Source organism: Pholcus phalangioides, unplaced genomic scaffold, assembly GCF_987345545.1.
Source record: "Pholcus phalangioides strain wild (caught in Gottingen) unplaced genomic scaffold, Ppha-v1.0 ptg000029l_1, whole genome shotgun sequence".
Classification (NCBI taxonomy): Eukaryota; Metazoa; Arthropoda; class Arachnida; order Araneae; family Pholcidae; genus Pholcus; species Pholcus phalangioides.
In genome coordinates this window covers 7,291,568-7,315,773 of record NW_028301619.1, presented here as the reverse complement: position 1 = coordinate 7,315,773, position 24,206 = coordinate 7,291,568, and the positions used below count along the sequence as shown (strand labels likewise).

General features: G+C 37.4%; 1 protein-coding gene across 2 annotated transcripts; it reads left to right on the top strand.

Annotated features, from left to right (window-relative positions):
* Positions 1 to 488: 488 nt before the first annotated feature.
* LOC149067634 (transmembrane protease serine 3-like) lies at positions 489 to 11,618 on the top strand. 2 transcript variants are annotated; one of them, XM_089252510.1, is made up of 7 exons: positions 489 to 592; positions 2,083 to 2,113; positions 4,871 to 4,938; positions 5,607 to 5,695; positions 7,100 to 7,362; positions 8,487 to 8,635; positions 10,336 to 10,632. In XM_089252510.1, exons 1-7 carry the CDS (start codon positions 527 to 529, stop codon positions 10,546 to 10,548), a joined length of 879 nt encoding a protein of 292 aa, XP_089108636.1. In that variant the 5' UTR covers positions 489 to 526; the 3' UTR covers positions 10,549 to 10,632. The 2 variants fall into 2 exon arrangements, with proteins under 2 accessions (XP_089108636.1, XP_089108635.1); XM_089252509.1 differs by lacking the exon at positions 10,336 to 10,632 and adding an exon at positions 11,251 to 11,618 and having other exon boundaries at positions 490 to 592.
* Positions 11,619 to 24,206: the final 12,588 nt, after the last annotated feature.

Sequence of the window (24,206 nt, the reverse complement as noted above, 5' to 3'; positions counted from 1 at the left end):
CAAGGTGCTCACTGAATGAAATCCTCTTTGCTGCTCGTCATTTCAAGGTAGCGCTTATTCCAGAGTAAATATTCCATGACACATAATACACGAGAATCGGGCCATTTTATCTGATAACATAGCTTTTAGGTATCAGTGCAGTAATAGCAACCTCTTTAAAAAATGAAACTATGCACCAAATTTCATTAGAATCGTAAATACAAACATCAAGTTTTTGGGTTTATTTGAGTACTATTCAATTTTGGTCTTCTACTTCGTTATCTTTCACCAGCGTACGAGATACGTACTTCCCGCAGTAGAAACGTCCTATCAAAGAACGAAAAACTAAAATCTAAACTGCACTTGAAGTTGGGGATGATGGTGCCCTCATCAAATAAGTTTTATACACGACAGCCCTGATTTATTAGGTCAAAGACCGTTTGCCGCATTTTAATTAGACAGCGGCTCTACCGAACATCAGCTGGGCACCCATACGTTCTTCCGTATATATAGGGAGAAACTGAAACGACAGAGCATCACAATAGCAATGGAGCTTCTCCTAGCAGTCTTCAGTTTTACGTTGCTTATTGGAGTGCAGGCCAGGTCTTACAACGTAAGTTGCCATGAAATTTTGTATTTTGTACCTCTCTGAACATAATGATTAAATATATTTCTATAAGTCTAATCCAGTGACATAAGCAATCCCATGCTTAAAAGATGACTTAAAACAACGATTTTTCATTTTAACTACTTGATAGTTGAGTCCATAATGATAGTTAGTCAGCTACTAGAAGTTTCATCATACTTTATGTATGTTTATAATACCCCAAACTAACTTCAAAATGCAATACTGTGTACTCTAAATTTTTTTTTCTAATCGTTGATTATGAATTGTTGGAATTGCCTCTCCATATGCCTTTTGAAGTTATCTGTATGCGCTGTAATTAATTGTTTTCAAAGAGAATAAATAGTATTTAGAAAACTAAGAACCAAACAAAGTTGCAAAAGAATTTACTTTTATGTGGATTGTCTAATTTCAAGAGATTTTACTGCATATTTAACGCCGGAAAAACAAAAGCAGAGTACTACTGAAAAAAAAGTCACGCGAATAATAACTAATAACGATATTAAATCATTTGGAAGATTTCCGATTTTTTTGGACTTCAACTGTTTGGACTTTTTTGACTCTTGTGGAATACACAGACTATTACTGAACAAATGTTATCGTTTTCAAAACGCAACTTTCCATATATATATATATATATATAAAATCGGCTTTAAACTATATAAGTCCCGGTCTATAACTTAAGAAATTATATAATCCCTTGTGTGTGTTAGCATAAAATGACTGCAGTGCAATAAAAATGATCGAAGGGTATATAGAAGAATATAGTATACAGGGTGTTCCTAAACTGTTTAGAAATAATTGGAAGCGGTATAGTGCCCACAAAAACAAATAATATTTACAATGGAACCTATGGTTGCAATCCACTCAGAAAAATTGCCAGAAAACCAAAATTTAAAAGCACGTCCAAAAAGAACAAGCCCTCCCGTTATTTCTGCTCTGCCAGAGAAGTAACACTTCGTCACACAACCGTCAATCATTCGCCGTATGCAGAAAAAAAAAAAAAAAAATTTGCATCCCTCCAAATTTTTCTGTAACAGTTTATGAACACCCTTAATATATACAGTATACAGAATTTTTGGCTAATTTGAGAAAGAGAGAAACAAATTATCATTAATTTCTCACGTTATGAATTTTTCGTCGATGTTAATCAGATTTCGGTTATTTAAAAAAATCTATCAAATCATAAACGAATGAATTTAAATGCATGCCAAAACTATCACTTAAAACTATCCCTGATCAATCAAGTATAAGTATTACTTTTACTAGCTTTTCTTTATCATTTCAAATAATTTTTTTTAATCATGAGACCTTTAAATCGAAAAATTAACTCCACTTCTATTTTCAAGTATTCGTGAAATAAATATATGTTTAAGTTTTTGAAATAAATACTTTGAAGTTCCATGGAAAGCGTTACTGGCAGTATAAAGAAAATTATAATAAGATAGCCATTACTGAATCCTTTATTTTTTCTGCAGGATCTGTTTTATATTCCAAGAAAGACAAGCAGTAAGTATTAGTACTTATTGTTTTTTCATTACATATTATACTGCAGATAATACTCAAATTTAGTGAGTAAATTTTAAATTTACAATTTGCAAATGCATGGTCACTCATTTTGGTTCGAACAAACCACTTTTCACTTACAAGTTGAATGGTATTGCTATCCCGTATGCAACTATAGGATCACCGATTTGGTAATTCTCATTGACCTCATTGGCTTAGTTTTTCTGAACATTGTTCAGTGGTGGTCAAAAAATCGAATAGAATGCTCGGTTTCATTCTCAAAAAGTTCTCTTCGCGTTCTCCTAAAGTCATTCTTCCACTTTTCCGAGGCTTAGTTCGTCCTGGACTGGAGTATTCCGTAAGGTTTTGGAGATCATACCAACAGAGGGACATAGACTTGGTTGAGTGGATGCAGAGAAGAGCTACGCGTGCTCTTGTCACTCAAGTCTCGAAGAGAGAGACTTGATTTCTTGAATATGTTTACATTACGCAGGTGTCGGGGGATATGATCGAAGTGTTTAAAATTTTCAACAGGATGGACCATTAGTTATTCACCGTCAATCAACTGCTTCAACAAGGGTATCGTTTAGTAGTGATTCCCAACTTTGAGGTACGAATGCGAGCCGATTTCCTCTTTAAAAAGTCTCGCCGCAGACTTTGCCAAAAGTCTTGCCGAGAGAGCAACAGACCTACAAACGGTACAAATGTAATTCAACCATTACACTTCACTTCTGAAATACAGATGGCAGCACTGAAAAATCAAACACAACACTAGATACGCACTCAGACTGTTAGGTACACACACTTCCAGCACAAGTCACTGAGTAGTAAATTCCCCTTGGATGGCGATAGACCGGAGTTGTGCTCGGTTTGAAAGAAAACTCCAGGTTGTGGTGTCGCAGGGAGTTTTTTCTCATAGGTTTGTCAATAAATGGAATAGCTTACGTCCGGAGGTCGTGAATTCTAACACGACAGACACATTTAAAAAGTACGATAAACCGACACAAGCTAGTAAATAATAAATGCAGAAACATGATTAAAATACAAGATACAAAAAAAAAAAGATGTTTATTAGTGGTGAAGGAATTAAAGAGTCGAGGCGGAGGAGTAAAATTATGGGCATTTTTTTCCAGCCACCTCGTTGGGCAATTTGCCTGTTGTGTCCTCTGTATTTGTATAATTTCAATTAAAGTTTTATCGTCAAAGCACCGATTGCGGCATTAGTTTCACCTTGATTTACTTACGAAGAAGTTTTTTTTTTTGCATAAGTAATGATGAATTGAAATTGTTTTAATCTACAACTAAATGTTTGATTACAACTTGGAGATCAGTCCCTCATTGGAGAAAGTTATGGAGGAGGTTGTGGAAGTTTTGAAAAATATTTACATCGGTCCTTCAGTCCTTAATGAATTATTTTACAAGCATAAAATACCTTCTAAAATTCAGAGATTGAGAATTGGGAAAAAAAAACGACTATACACCTTTTGCACACAATAGTTTGCTTAAACAGTGCAAATTTATGAATCTCGAAGAAATCTATGCATTGTGTACATTTGAATTTTTTGTTTGCGTTTTTTTAAATGTCAACTGCACTGAAGTTGTGCAGCGATTGCCCATACCATGGATAAGAGGTATTGCAATTTTTTTTCCACGAACATCGTACTCATGCTATAATCTTCTTCAGATCGGAAGACTTCGATGGATGGACAGTTTATTCCGTACGTATTCTTACTTAGAAGAAAGTAATTGACAAGCTGAGTGCAATGCAGTCTCGCAATATCGTCCACCATAAATATAAACTGCGCTCATACTACACCTCGAAACAGAGATGAACACGATCTCGTCCTTTACCTCCAACTAGAAATGGAACCCCCGCTCAAAATATGGAAGTCATTGCATTCGCCTGACGCAATGGATTTCCCATACCAGCACTCTGGCATCTCAAAAGTGATTCCTTTACGTGATGTCTTTTGGAGATACAAACAGGTTCCTGATTCTCTTGCATTTTATGGCGGAAGTCAGTGCAGCCGAATCTGAACTCAACACCTAACATTACGGTGCTCCCAAAAAAACTTGGGATCTTTTCGACTTCACTTGAAGTGGGTACGCTTGTGTGCACAAGGAAAACTGCCGGACGAATGACGGACAACAAAAGTCTCCCCGAATCCTCGATACTCATACTACCAGGGAATCACCTATGATCACTGCAGCTGTGTGACAGACGTGGACCATTGTGCAGTCAATGGAAGATGTAGTTCTGCCGTGGGGTGATACTTCACGAATGACCTGCCACTGGTTTTGGGCATATATATCCGGTTTTTTCGCCACATTTCCTACAGCTTGAAGATGACATTTAACGGTGCATTCAGAATTCTTAACGCGTTTGTGAGACTTTCCAGATTACACATCCTAATAATATTTTTTATTTTCATTTTTTTTAAACATCTCAATTCACCGTCTTTCGGCCCATGGTAACATTTTTTTTTAAACAGTGACGAGTGTATCTGTCACAATATTTGGCTAAACGCTAAGTATAATTGTCAGATTACTTTATAGGTTTTATATGTCTTATCTTACTAACTGCGAATATTTTTTGCATTTAGCGACTTGATATCCTAACGTTTATCTTAAGCACCTTAAGCTTTTATGCGAATTAGTCTACGACTTGACTGGTTCCCTTCTGTCGTCTCTATTTCTTCATTTTATGCATTATGCTCAACTTTTGGACGATTATATACATAATGTGAAATTTTCTTGTAGACGATGAAGATCTGACTCCTCGTGTGATAGGGGGTCGCGATGCTGAAGAACGGGAATTTCCGTGGATGGTAAGTACATAAAAATTCTGTTTGATAAATAAGGCATTTTAGAACATGCAACTAAGCCTTTTAGGGAATAGAAATGGTACGAAATTTTGTTAGTTTTTTTTTTTTGTCTTAAAAAAAACAAAAGATGATGTAAAATTATTAGATTTTTCAAAAGTAAAAATTTGAACGTGAAGTATCTTATAATCTGTTCTAACTACCACTATTACCCTCATGCACAAAATCCTTGAGTTTCTTGTGCTCTGCTAGTTTTGGGTGTGTTGGTCATTAAATATAGATCACTCATGTCTTGAAACAGAACGGTTTCCATGATTTGAATGATTGATGCTGCGAATATTACTTAAAAAATGCCCTTTTATGTTAAGTATTTTGCAAGACATCTTAATTTTTCGAAACATGCCCGTGAATATCGAGGATAATGAGTGTCTTGAAAGCTGCAACTGCTTAGAAACCGAGTGTTTTGGTGTCAATGATAGTGAGATACCTTTTCTATAGTAAAAACTGTGCTAATATGTTAACTGAAGAGCTAACGGGATTCGAAAATTATTAGCAAAATTTTAATAAACTGAGGTACCCATATTATATGTAATACTACATGTGGTAAATTTGTTTTCTTTTACCTAGCACATTTTAACCTTTTTCTTTATGGTTTCTTATTTTCAACAATGCAGGTGTCATTACACTACCAAGGTCGTTTCATTTGCAGCTCTTTTCTGATCACACCAAGTATCCTGATGACTGCTGCCCATTGTGTTGTGTTGTAAGTTGTGAGATTTTTTAGTATGTTTTATAAGTTGAGTTTCAGCCAGAAATATTATGCAACTTTTCTTGTAATGCAGCATTTTTCTTCCCCTCAAGAAATATGGAATAAGTAGCGTTTGGTTTTTTTGGAGAACAATATGTGTCTATATATATAATTATTGTTTATTATTTCAATTTCTCGAATCGTTGTTTGCACTTATTGCAGCAAATTCGTCAGAAAAATGTGATATTTGTTTTTTGATCAAGTGCTGTGTAACACCCTCTACCACTTTTGCTATTGCGATTCGACCAAACATTCAATTTTCGACCAAAAATGTTTGTTTAGGAGTGTTATATCACCTCTTAAAGTTTGTCCCATGAATTTAGAATTCACCCTCTTATATATACAGGGTGATTCAAAACTCAACGCACAAACTTTTAGAGGAGGTAAAAAACACAAACTCATAGGAACGTATGACCGGAAACCCCAACATCATCAACTACTTTACCGCACACCAACTCGGCCATATATCGCTATATGGTAATTTCCAACCAGCGGGGTGGAAATGAAGGCGCCATCTATCAGTGGTCACCCCAGGTTCGATAGGCAAAGCACTTGTCTCTAATGTTCTTCCCCGGATTCGAACTTGTGGACCTTGACATCCTTCATGGTAGAAGACGAGCATCTTACCACTGCACCACTCGGGTGCCAAACCTGATCAGCTGGAGTAGAGCCGCAACTAGATGCTTGGCCACCCGGGGCAAGTGCGTATTTTGACGCCCCCTTGTAATGTTGAAGGAGAAGTTTTAGAATGAAATTTACGCCCCCTCGAGTCCAGCGCACGGGGCACGAGACCCGCCTGCTCCCCTCTAGTAGCGGACCTGAGCTGGAGGATAAACGAAGATGCAGAAATGACAAGCCAATGAATGGGTGGAAAAACTCTTTATTTATCAATACTTTACACGAGGACAGTACATGTTCACGTTAAGCTTCGTTAAGTGCTCAAAGTTCTTACCATCCACAGTTATGCACGCTTTATCGCTAAATAAAGAGTTTTTCCAACCTTTTATTGTCTTGTCATTTCTGCATCTTCGTTTATCCTCCAGCTGTTCTGGTTGGGGTTTCCGGACATACATTCCTATGTGATTCTGTTTTATTTTTATGTTTTCTACTTCCCCTGAAAGTTTGCACGTTGAGTTTTGAATCACCCTGTATATATACATATATCTGTCTTAAATTATTAAAGGATGTATGAAAAATTGTATCAGACAGAACAATTTAAAATCAATTTATAAAGCTTGAATATACAATTTCTGTTTTGCTTTTTAAAGTATTTTGACCAATATGTTGGCATGAAACATGTTCAACGATAGTTCGATTGGGGTTTTCTTTTTCAATAGTTTCATATTTATCATTTTATAGCGGACGAGAAGCAGAATCTCCTAAGCATTATAACGCATACGTAGGGACTATAAAACGAGACGGCCCTGACAACGAGATCATGTTCTCTGACATAATTGCGCACTCTGAATATGGTTCAGGGACCGAATACGATATCGCCTTGATGAAACTCACCACACCTGTGACGTTAAGCGATGCCGTACAGCCAATCTGTTTGCCTGAAAGTGGGGATAAGTATGATGAGCACTATGCGCAAACCATGGGCTGGGGAGTTTTCGAACGAGGTGAGTTGGTTTTACACATTAAATAACTAAATAAATATATATATACAGGGTGATTCAGAAAAGATGGGAAAAACTTTAATAGGTGGTAGTACATACAAGAACAAACAATTTTCATCAAAGAATACATGGTCTAACATGAAATGCAAACGTGCTGCAGGGTGCAACATAGTAAAACAGAGGATACGAGGAGAAAACGCAAGAATAATGTATACGTTAAAAAAAGCAATTTTAATGAATAATTTACAATAAATGCTCAAAAGAGCGACCGCAAACGGTGGTGCAAGAAGAACAGCGGCAAAGGAGGGATTGGCGAACGCTCTCGAATATTCCAGGCATATCGCGAACCTCCCCAGCAGCAGCCGAAATTCTTGTGATTAGGTCCTCTTCACAGTCAAGAGGAAGTCCCATACACCAGACAGCTGTCCCACCATCTCCAAAATCTAATCTCGTCTTCCACACCTGCTGTTCTGGCAGTCCTTGTATGACCTGCATCAGACCGGGAAGCAAGAAAGGATTCCGTTTCGCACAACTGCCAATGCAAGCGCGCAAACGTTTCTAGATTGAGCAACCGCCTGTGGGGAAAACGCTCACCTTAGATTCGTGCTGCCACTGTGGTACTTCCGTTTGCAGCTCCGTAAATGAAATGCAATGCTGCTTCTTCAATATTACTAAAGTGCGCCCTTATCCCGTACGTTACAACTGTTAGAACGGTTGTACACTGGAATAATTTTACAGGGCTGGAGTCCCCCCCCCCCGCCTTTCATTCACTGTGTTCGCTGCATATGGTTTCTTCTTCCTCAGGTAACATTTGCATATGCATGGTGTTCTTTTTCGCCCGATAAGTTTCAACAGGAATGTCGTTTTAACGTTTGCGGAGCGCCCGAAACAGCACGTTTGCGTTTCATGTTACACCAAGCATTCTTTGATGATAGTTGTTCCTATTGGTGTGTACTATCACCTGTTAAAGTTTTTTCCATCTTTTCTGAATCACCCTTTATAATGTAAACTAGTGCAATAGTTATCTGAGGTCTTACAATTCAGCGAAATTGTAGCCTACATTCAAACCACGTACGTTCTTTTAGACGACGGCTAATATGCAAGTGTTATCCAATTATTTTATTTAGGTGGTCGCGAAGCCGCTGAAACTCTTCAGACTCTACCTCAGCACATTCCAACAAATGCTCTCTGTTCATTCACTTATGGAATTCTTGGAATCCCGGTTACAACAAGACATGTCTGTGCTGGTGGTGAACCTAACGAAGGGATCTGTTTCGTAAGTGGAAAAAATTTTCAAACTTTTCTAACTCCTAAATTATCGATACTATGTGTCTCGTAATTGTATTTTGCTACAAGAATATAAGCAGAAGCATTATTTGAAATTGTTTCCATGGTATACAAATTGCGACAGCAAAATATTAATTACTGGTTGACAAATTAATTGAGCGAATGTTAAAATTTACCCTTCTTCGAAGTGTAAGAAAATTATTTGCCCATGTTACAAAATTAGAAACAATTAACGATTCTTTTCAGTTTAAAATTTGAGTTAATTACAAAATGTTAGTATAAGTCACATTTAAATGGTTTCATATCTGCATTCTCGTCTCTGTGTAAAACAAAAAGGTACTGCGTGTTCGGACGAGTGTCGGTTGCACTCCCTCCCCTTCACAAAATCTGTCAATCAAGATTTCACGGAATAAATTGCTCAATTAGGAGTTAGAGAAAGAGTTGTAGAACAGCAATGCAATTCAGCAGTTAAACCCACTTTCCACTGCTACTGACCAATTTAAAATTTCATGCTGGAAAAAAAGCTTTGAAAACTTTGAGGTTCGATTTTTTTATAGTATTTTACAGAGGGAGACATGAAGCTGTTTACTTGAGGGATCTGGCAAAGAGTTCGGCAATTTTGTTCAGCGATTGCATAGCTTTTTTTTCTTTGAGAATTAGAAATTGCATCGAATGATAGCGCTATTCGAATGAAATTGAAGAATTTTTTCACAAAATTTCGCGAGGATGTATGAAAATGTACGAATTATTTTTTGCAGTTGGACATACATACTAACAACCTAGTATATCGGCAGTCTCGAAAACCCAAGCCCCGAAAGTTGGAATTTCCAGAAAATCCGAGGCACTGAAAATTTTCGAATTTCTTTCCCGAGACCCTCTTTCTCACTTCTTTTTCCCCCCAAGAAAAAAAACCCAACTTTTAGGGAAAATAAATATTCCTACGTAATATTCCTGGAAAAGGAATATTACATTATTTTAATATTACGTAGTACGTACCTATTGTATAGTAATTTTCAGTTTGAAAGGGATTACTCAGCCCCAGCTTATAATGGGTAACTGGTGTAATAAAATATTAGACTCCCTAATGTTGATAATTAGTATTAGCCTAAAGTTGAATGGACTCGGGGGGTTGCTTAGAAATAGGAGAAAGTTTGACCGTTTTCTTCCTAATCATGGACAATGACATTGTCCTCTAATTGCTTACATAAATCATTAGAAAAGCAGTTGAAAGCTATCAGTGTCTCATCGTTGTTCACCATCAATCCCCTCCCCAACTCTTCTCAATCGTTTTCTTATCTTCGCCCCCTTTTCACATTCTTCATTTTTTGAAACACATCGTATGGCATCTATACCTTATTCAAGAATACAGAAGTAGGCTATATAGGCTATACAAATACAGAAAGTAGGCTATGCCACTACTGCTCTTTTGCTTGTCATTTTTTTCTAAGTAAAACGAACATTTGAAGCATTTTTTATCGTTTTTCGAATAATTCGAGTTTTTCGATAATCCGAGGTGGCCTCGGTCCTATCCACCTCGGATTATGGAGGCTCTACTGCATACGTGTTCTAGATAAGCGAATCCCAAAATGCAAACGCCTCATGCGCAGCAAACTTTAGAGAGAACAAAAAAAAAAAATACGCCGACAAAAAGATGCTAAAGACAAAGTAATAACTTTATTTCTCCTACAGGGGGATTCTGGTGGTCCTTTAGTGATCCTGAATGGTACTCAGCCAGTAGCCATTGGAGTTGCTTCTTTTGTATCCTCATTTGGCTGTGCTAGAGGAAGAATCCCGGGTGTGTACACTAACATAGCTTCTTACATTGACTGGGTCGAAGAAAATGCCGGAAAAGAATCGGCACTGATGTGTAAGGTGAAGAAGATACCTGATGTGCCTCAGTAAGATAAAAAAAAAAAACCCTTGAACCACTATTCGAGATGGATACGACAGTGCCTATTCGAAGATAACTTTCTTCTTGACGGAACTCTAACACCATATTTTTGCTTCATATTCTTTGCTAACTCATGTACTTTAAGAGGAACTTACATTTTTGTGCAATTCGGAAAGTACGCGGTACCTTTGAGTGTACGTCCATAAAGCTAGCTACGTTTCAGCTGTGAACACGGGATAGTTATTGAAGTGGTGAATGGCTTTCAAAAAAGTTCGTCGTGTTAGGTTATGGCGAGGTGATAAATCATTTATTATGCGTATGAAATTTCATTCCGATTTTTTTTATTGTGATCGCAAGTTTTTTTTACCTTATTTGTGTGTGTACAATGGGAAATAAACGCCACATTCTTCTGTAACCTCGATTCATTAGTTCTTTTGATATACCGACATTTTCTTATGGTCCTAATACTATATTTACAAGATCATGTTACAAAAACATCATAAAATAATTAACTGCCATTCCATAAGTAATTGATTTATTCGAAGAAAAATTTCCAGCTATTACGGAAACTTTACGAAACGTTACAGTAGAATTTTGTCCTCATCTGTTTATTTGAAATAATGACACTTCCGCATTTATCTAACTGGGATTTTGTAACTTATGCATGTGTTAAGCTTTGCCCAATCTAAAATGATGGAAAATTTTGTTTGCAGGGCGATTCAGGTGGTCCTCTTGTATCGCTCAATGAAACCAGACCGGTAGCAATTGGTATTGCTTCATTTGGTTCCTATTTCGGCTGCGCAGCACCAAATATTCCTGCTGTGTATACTTCTATAGAATCCTACCTAGACTGGGTGAAAGAGAACATGGGCGAAAATGCATCCGAACTGTGCTTTGAGAAGAAGACCTCTGAACGTAGGCGCAGAACATGGGGCTAATAGATCTGTTCTAAGAAGTCGTTTTTGGATGTACTTTCGTACAAAGAGCGGAACAACCATCTGGATTTAACTGTCAACCAGTCATTATTCTGTATAGTTATTTTTGTCAGCTTAGGTCAATAAAAGTAGAATATTTAAAAGAATTTCTTTTGCACTTGGTAAATCATTTTGTTTCTAAATTACAAACGTCACCCCGTTTCCTCTTACATTCTTTGTTGAATACTCTTTTGTAAATACCAAATATTGACTTTGCCGAAAATAACCACTGTTATTATAGCACGGTACGGTATCTAGCACTACAAGTACACAAAAATAATACGAAACAACCTTCTTAAATAAGCCTCTAACTAAACACTTTAATTTAGAGTTGCATATATTATAGTCATCGTACACAATTATGACAACATAGAGAATGTACCGTTTACGTACAAACGCTGATCATTATAGGATATATGAAGTTCATTTTACCACAGCTACAGCAGAATCATTCTCTTGATAGCTTCACAGAAAAAAAAACTCTACTCATTATTGTTAAATAGTCATAGAGTTGTAAAGAAAAATTTGGATGCTAGTTGGATACTAGTTGTAAGGATCCAAGGCATTAGTTGTAGTCGAGTCATCTAGTCTTAATTAAACAATGAGCCAACTTTGGTTGAACAATGAACAAGTTATCAACTCGTTACTTCCGCTTCTTCAGTGGCACATCTCAAAATAGACTTCATTCACTGATATGAAACAGTTCATGTTTCTAACATGTACAATTTTGTTACCATCAAAAATGACACTATCTGCAGTTATTTATACAGTATAAACTAAAATTAAGAATGGAATCGTTTTTCAAGATAACGCACAGAAACGCACGTGTTGAAAACATCAACTCAATTGAGTTGTGTCACTTAGAAAGTGATGAGGACGAAAGTGTGATAAAGACGTGTATATTAGTAGTTTGGGCTGTAGAATAGTCTACTTGTTAACTAGAAGACCCTTCAATTGCTTCATTATGATGACTTCAAGGAATCGGCTAGGAGTAAAGGCTTAAAGTCCAATCCGCACCTTCTCGTGGTGCAGCCTGTAAGTAGCCATGTTTAACACGCGTTGAACAGACGCGGATGGGCTTCCCCCAACCCACACTGGCCAGCGTGGAGGATTACGGCCAAAAACCCTCTAAAAAGAAATATGAACTCTGTCTATAAACTAAGGGCCTCAGCCTCAGCAGTCTGAGTGTCCCTGGCTACGGCAGAGACCAGCAAGACCTAATACAAATACAACGCCACAACAGGCGAATTGCCCAACGAGGTGGCTGACTTAAGAACATCATGGATCCCCGAGCCATTTTTTGGAGGCCCTACCAATTACTGCTACACCACACATGCACCCTCCCCACGTGGAACCCCCAACGAATCGGTACATGCGGGAATGTGCGTGTACGTGTAGTGAAACCTGACGTGAAGTTTTTTTTGTTTCTCTGTAATGCTCGTTATGTGTAGTGCTGCCATCTGCCACCAGTTTTTCTAACTATGAGTGAAGTGTTATGATTGAATGATTTATCGTTATAGGACTATTGCTCTCTGTGGCGAGACTTTTTAACGGGGAGATCGGCTCGCATTTGCGCCTTGAAGTTGGGAACCACAGAAAACCAACTTCAGCCGACCACCACTGTGGGGTCCGAACCCGGATCCTCGCATCGCGAGTCCGTCACTATAACCACTCGACCACCACATCGTCTATCTTCACTGTCTATCTTAAGACATGAAGATAGACGGTGCTAAAAATTTCTGGGTTGGACCAGGCTGCCATAAGATGATGACCTTGCCCACGTATAACGGACGATCTCTTTCTTCAGAAAATCGTTTGCAGAAGTTGGAAGAAAAACTGGAAACAATAAATTGGGACATTTTAGGCATCTGTTAAGTAAGAAGAAAAGGAGAGGAGAAAATCGAACTTGCGAGTGGACATGTTTTTCACTAGAGGAACAGATAATGGATGAGCTAGCGGAGTAGGATTTCTCATTCATAAAAAGTGGAAAAATCACATCGTTGAGTAGTACTAAGGCCGTCTTAAGAACATCATGGACCCCCGGGTCAAATGATTTTTCTGAGGCCCTACCTGACAAATTTTCAAAAATTTCACCGGTGGTTCTAATTTCTGTGAGGCCCCTCTTCCTTTGAGGCCCCCGGGTCGTGCCCGGGTGGGCCCATGCGTTAAGACGGCACTGGATAGTACATCTGATAGAATTGCAAAGTTGGTTATACAAATATGAAACAATATCGGATACAGATTATACAAGTCTATGCACCAACAACAAGCTATTCCGAGGAAGAAGTAGAAGAATTTTATGAAGAATTAGACTAGATGAATAGTAAACGAAACCATATCAAAATAGTAATGGGTAACTTCAATGCTAGAATTGGAGAGAGAAGAAATGGCGAAAGCTCAGTCAGAAGTCAGTTATACATCGTGAATTCATTCTTTAAAAAGAAACCCTAAAGAAAGTAGACCTGGAAAAGCCCAACTGGAACAACAAGTGAGATCAACTACATCCTATCTAAAAAGAAGCATATGATAAAAGACTGCAGTGTTCTCAACAAATTCAATACAGGAAGCGATCATCGACTGGTGAGATGTAGAATAATGCTAAACACTAGAATGGAAATAGCAAAACTTATCAAAAATACAAAAACTGTCATCGATATGGCAAAACTTCAAGAACATCGATATAAATTTCAGTTAGAGCTGAAGAATTGATTTTATTTGCTATATAACACCACTGAAGATGGACAAGATGTCACCGCGATGAACAGAACTTTAACCACTACCCTAACAGAAGTAGCAAAAGAAGTCACTGGAGGAAAAAGAAATCAAACCGGGGAAGAAAATAACAGAAGAAACAAAGAAACTGATGAAAGACCGGAGAGAATTTCAGATTAAGAATAATTACCCTAAATCAAAAGAGGAATATGCAGAACTTTGTAAGACAGTACGGAAGCGGATTACAGAAGATGTCAGGAAGTTTAATTGCGATTTTGTAAAGAAAGCACTGCAAGATAATAGGAGCTTAAAATCAGCAAAACGTAAACTGTGTTGGGAGAAAGGAGAAAATTCCTCTTATACTCTAGAGCAGTGTTTCTTAACCTTTTTCAGCTCATGGCCCCCCTATGGATCACATTTTTTCTCATGGCCCCCCTGTCCTATCCAGGGCCCACTTCTACCCTCATCCAAGAGTGAGATACTTCCTATTTTTTATTATGAATGAAATTTTAATAAATCGGGCCAATCTCTAGAATCCTGGCTAGGCACGGATTCAAATGATGGATTATCATCTCTCCGAGGAGTCAAATTATATGGTAAAAAAGGGTCTGTATAAAACACGAGACGATCCAACGCACATGCACAATAAATCAACCCTCCCAACACATCAACTGTTGCTCTGGTGGCCCTCCATACTTAGCTGGTACTAGATCTGGTACTATGATTTTCACATGTAAGCTTTTACTTAACAGCTAGAAAATCATAGTACCAAATCCCATATAGTGCAGTCCCCCTCCCTCCATTATAGATATGAAGACCCGGGTCATGACCACATAGACCCAAGGGTTAAGATGCCCCTAGTTCTATGGACGTATCTGATGAATTCTGAAAGTAGTAATATTTTTCAACCATGTTTCACTTTTAAAGCTTTTCTCTTCACAGCTCTCTATGACTCCCTTCACCACCTGTCGTGGATCACCTTTCTTCTGATTCCCTCCCGAGAGCAATGGTTCTCAACCTGGGGCCATATGGCCCCCTTGCGGTCCTGGGATATTCTAGGGGGCCACGGGACAAAATCAGAAGAAAGGTGATCCACGACAGGTGGTGAAGGGAGTCATAGAGAGCTGTGAAGACAAAAAAGCTTTAAAAGTGAAACATGGTTGAAAAAAATATTACTACTTTCAGAATTCATCAGATCCGTTCATAGAACCAGGGTCATCTTAACCCTTGGGTCTATGTGGGCATGACCCGGGTCTTCATGTCTATAATGGAGGGAGTGGGACACTGCACTATATGGGATCTACACTGCTGGCCACCCAAATTGCAACACCAAGAAAGACAAGAGATATCGCAACAATATTTATTTTGTAGATAACATGTTGACCAAGCATCAAATGATTAAATTTATAGACTTCTGTGAAGTGTGGTTCCTGCCAAAATCAGTAGCCAGAGTAGCCGCCATTGTTGGAGATCACCGCTGCCACACGCCTCGGCATTGATTCAAAGAGACTTTGGATGTGTTCTTGGGGTACAGCAGACCAAGCAGCTTCCACGCGTTGCCAAAGTTGATCTGGTGTGGCAGCTGGGGATGTAATCTGGGTCAATCGTTGAGCAATCATGAACCACATGTTTTCTATCGGCGGAAGATCCGGAGAGCGAGCTGGCCAGGGAAGCAATTCAATCTGGCGATTGACAAAGAACCTTTGGACAATGCGTGCCACGTGTGGTCGCGCATTATCCTGTTGAAATATGGCTGTGGGCAAGCCCTGAAGGAAAGGAAGGACAACTGGCTGCAACACCTCGGAGATGTAGCGCTGGCTTTTTAAAGTACCGGCAATGCGTACTAGAGGAGTGCGAGAGTGATATCCAATACCGCCCCATACCATAATACCCGGTGCAGGACCAATGTGGCGGTGCATAACGCAGCTGTTCAGCATCCTCTCTCCACGGTGTCTCCAGACTCGAATCCGACCATCGTGGTGTTGCAGACAGAAGCGTGACTCGTCAGTAAAGGCAATTTCATTCCATTGTGCCGTCCACATCCTTCTTTCATAGCACCATTGGCGGCGGAGACGTCTGTGGTTCTGCGTCAAGGGTAGACGAAGCAATGGACGTCTTGCGGACAGACCACTCTGCTGTAAACGGCGTCGAATGGTACGCTCAGACACTGGATGATGCGGTACAGACTGAATGTGCTGTGCTATGGTTCGTGATGTAGCTGAGCGATCCGTCACTGCCATACGCACAATACGCCTGTCATCACGTGAAGTGGTGCACTGAAGTGGATGCGATCGAACACGTCGGTCCGTCGTACGCTCCTGCATCCAACGATCACATATCCGCATTACAGTTGTTTGGTTTCGTCCAACACGACTACCGATTTCCCTGAAAGATAATCCACAATCTCGGTAGGCCACTATCCTTCCTCTGTCGAACTCGGATACTTGATCAAAAGATGATCGCTGTTTTCTACGAGGCATAATTGATCGTTTTTTTGAAAAAACCACAAGAAAAACACAATTGCCGTACTTCAAATCGTCGAAATCTCCAAGCCTTAAATAGCACTTTGAAGTGGCGCCACATGCGCGCGTGATGTGCGTCTGCGCTGAAATTCTAATCATTTGCATATCTCACCTCCGCTAATGCATGTTGTAAATTTCATATTATTTGCATGCTTCCTTCAGGGTGTTGCATTTACGGTGGCCAGCAGTGTAGTACTATGATTTTCATCTGTTACTTCCAGCTAAATACCATGAGCTGAAAAAGGTTAAGAAACACTGCTCTAGAGTATAAGAGGAATTTTATAATACTCTAGAGTATAAGAGGAATTTTATAATACTCTAGAGTATAAGAGGAATTTTATAATACTCTAGAGTATAAGAGGAATTTTATAATACTCTAGAGTATAAGAGGAATTTTATAATACTCTAGAGTATAAGAGGAATTTTATAATACTCTAGAGTATAAGAGGAATTTTATAATACTAAATATGAAGAAAGGGGTTGGAACAGAGGAAAGGGAGCAAGGCTATAAGCTGTACGAAAAAAGGGAAATGCCCAGGTGAAGATGAGATTTAAATAGACATTGTTAAAGAAGCAGGAGAAGAATTTGTCAGTATGCTAGCTGTTTTGATCATAAATTGTCTCACAAAATTGGATTTGCCTGAAGATTGGAATAATGCAATGATGATTCTTGTTTACAAAAAGGTGAAAAAGAGGATATCGAGAATTATCGACCAATCTTATCAGCAATTTATAAAATCTGCCCCAAGGTGCTGACATATAGACTTGAATCCAAATTGGACGAGCTCCTACCAAAAGAACAAGCAGGATTCCTAAGTGGATTTAGTACAATGGATCACATCCAAACAACTCATAGAGAGACGCAAGGAATAAAAATCACCATTGTGTATGGCCTTCATTGATTTTGAGAAAGCGTTTGACTCTGTCTTCACATCTGCTGTTGTGAAAGCTCTAGATGCAATTGGGGTAGAACAGACTTACATCCATTGGCGTACGCAAAGGAGGTTTTGGGGTTCTAACACCCCCCCCCCCCCTTGAGCCAAGATTATAGTGTTATTTTGCAGTAAAAAAGTAAACCCGTAAACCCCCCTCAGAAGAAAAAAAATCTGAACCCCTCCCCCCCCCCCACCCCCACCTCGAGAAAATTCTGCGTACGCCTATGTTTACATCAATATAATCAAGAAAATATATGACAAAGCAATTGCAACGATTCGTTTGGATAAAGGAAAAGCAAAGATTAAACTTGGAAAAGGAGTCAGACAGGGTGATACTATCTCACCAAAACTCTTTACCGCTGTTTTAGAAAAAGTATTCAGAAAACTGCATTGGGCTGAGAAAGGAATTAAAATAAATGGAGAATTTCTCAACCATTTGTGTTTCGCCGACAACATTGTTGTTATCAGCAGTAATCCAGACGAACTAAAAGGGTTCAACTGCAATAAATTTTCTATAACGATATTTCTGGATTTAAAAAGAGCCTTTGACTACGTAGATTTAGAGATACTCACAGGAAAATTGTCAACAGCTGGTATACGTGGAAACATATTGAGCTGGTTTAAATCATACTATTCTAATAGGAAACAATCAGTTAAAATAGGTGAAGAAATGAGTACATTCATAGAAGTAAAAAAAGGTGTCCCCCAGGGATCTGTGCTTGGCCCGATATTGTTTCTCATTTACATAAATGATATATTCAAACTCAACATAAATGGTAAATTAATCTCATTCGCGGACGATACAGTACTGTATGTTGAAGACACTGAAATTACAAATTTAATAAAAAAAGTTGAAGAGGACCTATTTAAAATCAGTAACTGGCTCAAGAAAAATAAACTAAAACTAAACATACAGAAAACTAAATACATATGCTTAAAAACAAGAAACATAAATAGTTTGGCAAATTTAAGTATAAAAATACATGATCATTGTCCGTGTCAACATATATTACAATGTAACTGTCAAGAAATTGAAAGAGTACATGAATACAACTACCTAGGAATAATAATACAAGATGATTTAAAATGGAAATCACAGTGTGAAAAAATAATAAAAAAATTAAGAATATATGCAGCAATTCTTTATAGACTAAGAGACACAATAGACAATAACTTTCTAAAAGATTTATTTTATGCTTGGATATATTCAACAGTAACATATGGAATCACTGCTTGGGAAGGTGCATATCAAACAGATATACAAAAACTAGATAATATATATAACAAGATAAGATCCCAAATAACAAGCACCACAATAAACACCAACAAAACAGAATGCCATAAGCTAACTATAAGACAAAACTATGTTTATAGACTAATAAAATTTTCATTCTTAAACAATAATTGGTTAGAAATGAAACAAAATAGAACGTCATCTAGATTAAATAACATATATAAAGTGCCAAAAACAAATAAAACGTTATTTCAAAAGAGGTATAGATACACCGCTCCAAAAATAATGAATCTATACCATACAATCAATCATACAAATAATTACATAAGATCTAATAACAATATATTCACGTTTTCTATGAATACCAGTCTAGAATCTATATTACAACAATAATACAACCACATGATACAATCCATCTGTATGTAAAATTTCTTTGTAACATAAATACAAAAAAAAAACAAAAAAAACTGTATATTGAACAATTATAAACCGACCTAAACCATAATAGGCTGTTGCTAAGAAAAATAATCTACGGAGAAACCCTGTAGACCTACTGGGAGGACAGGCATGTCCCTTGAGGTCAAAAGTGTATGTAAAAAAAAAAAAAAAATGATACAAGAACTGGCGAAGGCAAGCATTCAGGTGGGCTTGAAAATGCATCTGCAAAAGACTAAAGTTATGTTCAACTCCTTTGCATTGAAGAGAACAATCTTGCTCAACAACACAGAGATAGAAGAAGTAGAAAGCTATGTATACCTGGGACAAGAAATTACCATGGACAGCAGAATCATATTGATGAAATAAACAGAAGGATCAGAATTGGATGGAGCACTTTTGGCCTGTATAATTCTGAAGAGACACATGCCATTATGCCTGAAAAGAAAAATATTTAACCAGTGTGTGCTACCAGCACTGCAGCTGAAACATGGACACTGACAAGCAAGACTATACAAAGGTTACAGACAACACAAAGAAGTATGGAAAGATGTATGTATGCTAGGCATCACAAGGACAGAAAACGAATCACTCGGATAAAGAACCACACAAAGGTATATGATATCAGGGAAATAATTAAACGTTTAAAATGGATATGGGCTGGACATATTGCAAGAAGACAGGACAACAGATGGACCACAAGTATTCTAGATTGGTACCCCCGTGGTGTTAAACGTCCGAGAAGGCGTCCCCACGCAAGATGGATCAGAAAAGTGGCTGGAGTCAACTGGATGGCTAAAGCATCAGACAGAGCAAAATGGAAAAATTTAGAGGAGACTTTCATCCAGCAGTGGATTGAAAATGGTTGATGATGATAATATTAGTAGTTTCTACAGTAAAATGTTAGTATTATTATACCAGTAACTAAATCATTACTATAGAAGAACAATGGAAAAGGCAATCAGTTGTTGTTCAATTGAATAATTTCGTTGTTCTTCTTTTGTGATTATATCAAGCAAAGGATTACAGTATTACGCAACTAAATCAGCATAATGTATTTGCACACAAGATGTATGGGCAAGTCAATTTATTTTCTGAAAATCCCTTGTTTTAAAAAATATTAAAATTCCCGTTTCACAACTTCAGTCAAACACCGATTTGACCTTTCAATGCATAGGGTTTTGTATTATTATTTTACAATTTCAAATTTGTATATATATAAAGTATATACACCATGTTTAATCTTGTTTTTGTATTGGTTGGTAATGTTCCATCGTTTTTAGTTCAAAACTTACCGTAAGTTTCTACTGATTAGAACGCAAGGAAATGATTGAAATCCTTTTGTAATGTCAAATGAGTGGAATAATTGGTATAATAGATTGATAGTAGCTTATCTATCATGAAGCCGTATCACGAACATCTTAAATTAAATCAAATCAAATATACAATATAACACATTAAAAAAACTTCTGACGCTAGCGTTGTATGCCGCTCAAATATTGAATATATAATAAAAGTTTACAAAATAAAACTAAAAGATAACCAAAATATAAAAAATATAAAGATAAGACTCAAAATATAAAACACTACACTCAACCACCATACTCTGCTCCCCGTGGCAGGAAAACTTAATGTATTACATTATTTCGTGTTAAGATTAATTTCAAAGAAATTCGGGTCTGTCCGGCCGGAGTGAGAGCCGGACTTCCCAACCCTAAACGTTTCCGCCAAGAAGTATGTGACACATCTAAGTTTCAAGCACTTTGTCTGTATTTTAATGGGTCAAAAAGTGGTCATGGTAGGGTTTCCAAATTTCCGACATTTCGGAGCTATCGGGAACGGGAAATTGTATTTCCGGAGAATTCCCGAGAATTCGGGAAATCACTTATTTAAAATGTAATCCCGTTTATACGACTCTAACTTATAGTACTTTCTCATTTATACGACGTTTAGGTTTGGCCTCAATTATTCTCTATACTTTTAATGTTAAAATACTTCATTTATGCACCACATAACTTCAACTACATGACGTTTTCACTCTGATTCGAATCCCAAATTTTGGCAAATTTGTCATTTCACTCAATTGATATACGTCGGAATTTTTTGAAATGTCACTTAACATATCGTGCATATATAAAACACTGCAATTAAACGAATACATTTTTAATATACCTTAGATTTTGGTTTATAACCCTTAACAATAAATGGCAAAATATAATATTAAAACACTACAATATAGTCAATAGATTTTTAGAAATGTTTCAAACTCGAACAAAACGTCAGAAATAATATTCTTCATAGAAGCTTTAAAATTTTCATTCACAGATTATGTAACAGATTATGTAAATATGTAACTCTAAAGTGGACGTAACTTCGGTTCTAAGTGTCATGTAAGTAAAACAAGGCCTCGTTTAGAATCACGAAAAATGTGAGTCATAAAAAAATTTTAAAAAAAATACCGACATTTTCTTCCAAAATGAGGTTTTAAACGTAGTCGGTTAAAACCGAAAAACCGTCGGTTAAATCGAAGTTGATTAAACCTTAATCAACTTCTATTGATTTAAAATGTTTTTTCAAGATTAGTAATTTAAAATTTCTTTGGGAGAGAATTTTCCTACAGCTATCCAATGACATTTTATCTTTTTTAATTTTGAATATTCTAAATCTGTACGCCGGAGGTGAAAGACACTATGTTCATTTTCGTCAATATTGAGATAACGCTATTAATTTGCAGTGCTTTCGTCACACTATACATAGGTATAGGGACACTAAATCTTTTTTCAATAAATAAGAGATATATTAAAACAAACGAGCTCGATAGAAAGACGTACTGTACTGAAGAAAAAATCTTTAAACGACTCTCCTGTAAAATTTCTCTTTTGATAGTGCCTTTACCTCTGATATACAGAAATTCCGACTCAGCAAAGAAAAAAAAAAGATAAGATAGATATCTTTTCTATAGTTTTAATTCCACACACGCTTGCCACTCTATATTTTTATAACTATGCTGATCAAATTTTTACGTATCTGTTTTGATTATTAATAATTATTCATACGTTTTTTGCACAAAATAACAATTAGAGAATTTCTCCAGGTGTCGTTTTTGAATCTTCAAGTCCTCAATTTTCATCTTGCATCATATTCACCCCTGGACTATTGGGCCCTTCTTCAAAGGCGTTGACTTGGTTTTCCCTCCAATCACAAGTCAAGATAAAAATTTTTGACAGTGTCGATTTGTGACCATTAAAGATCATTGACTAACCTCCTTAAAAAGTGCAGCTCTCTCCAAAATATCCCTCAAAGACAGATAGCACTCTTCCTCCCTCTCTTTACAAACGTTTGAGATTTGTATATAACTATTAACAAATTATTCTCCTACTTGTATAATAGTGTTTTCGGCATTTAAAAAGTGGACAAGGGTCACCTCACTTTTAAAAAAAGTAAATATAATGAAAAATATCGGAATCACTCTTTCTCCCTTAAAGTGGGACTGTTGCTTCGGACCCTTGCCCAGCTATGCACATTTTCATCCGTACCTGATCTTTATTCGTCTTGACGATTGCTTAAAAAACAGAATGGAAAGCCCTTGGGAATCCTCCCGTGTTCTTCACATTTTTGGCCTCTATACTTACAATTGAAAAATAACCTGTCATTGTGATGCGGACGGGAAAGTAAAATTAATCGTAACCTACTATGTGTTTTCTTAGAGAGTATCTATCAAACTCTTTCTACTTAAAACGCAATGCTTCTTTTCAGATCTTATCTCGTGTTCGTCTGTGGTGTTTCCCATACAGGGTCATAAAATGGAAGAGGAAAGAGAGACACTTTTTTCTGTTTCAGGCTCTCTGTATTGTTCTCTCAGTAGTAGGATTTTATAGTAGGCACAAGGTTACTTGTACACTTTTTAGAATTGGAAATTGGAAGCACCCCCCCCCCCCCGTGTATCTTTCTTTCCTCTATTTCTTTTTCATCAGCATGGCTGGCTCACTCATCATGCCTGTAAGTCATTAGCTCGTTCTCCTCTAGCGTTAGCAATACGATTTGACGAATAAAAAAGTGTATAAATGGGAAAGAGTGGGGATGCGGTTGAGGAAGAAGAGAGAGGTAAGACCTATTCAGCATTTTTTCTTTCATTTCCTAAATGTTTACATTGATACCAGTTTTGAAGATATATCGCTTAACTTCGGTGATCGGACGAGAACCGGTGTTTTCAGCGTGGTATGGCCGTTGGCGAAGATATATTGCTGGGACTTCAACTATACATTGTCCAAATTTGGTGCCAAAAACACAGTGAATAAAGGTGTTAAATAACACTTTGGGATTATCATTACAAGTTGTTTTTGTTTTTTTTTTTTAATTTGCCAAACTTTCATCATGTCACTACCTATTACCTGTGCATTTATTTTGAAAAACGTAATATGAGGAAGGAAGGAGAGAGAGAGACAGAGAGAGAGAGTGCGTGTGTGTGTGTGTTTGTTATACACTCAGTATCCAAAAACTTAGGAACATCCTTAAGTAATATCGTGTGTGACTTCCTCTGGCTTTCATGACAGCAGATATTCTTCCAGGCATGGACTCTCTACTAGTAGCTGAAACTGTTGAGGAGAAATATTAGCCAATGCTAACGAAATAGCAGCTCTTAATTTCCTCAGATTAGAAGGTGACGTTTCGGAGCTTTTAACAGACCTTTCAACCTCGTCCCACAATTGCTCAATTGGATTGAGATCGGTTGACTGAGAACGCCATTGAAATGATTGAAACTCTAAATCATGATCCTCAAAACCAATCTTAGATAATTACAGCCCCGTAGGAGGGTGCATTGCCCTGCTTGAAATAGCCATCATCATCAGGAAACAT

Bases quoted from the DNA above. Each gene is read 5' to 3' on its own strand.
- LOC149067634 (XM_089252509.1), top strand. From the start codon at position 527: ATGGAGCTTCTCCTAGCAGTCTTCAGTTTTACGTTGCTTATTGGAGTG. The intron at 593-2,082 runs GTAAGTTGCCAT...TTTTTTCTGCAG, and splicing joins TGCAGGCCAGGTCTTACAAC to GATCTGTTTTATATTCCAAG. The intron at 5,696-7,099 runs GTAAGTTGTGAG...ATCATTTTATAG, and splicing joins GCTGCCCATTGTGTTGTGTT to CGGACGAGAAGCAGAATCTC.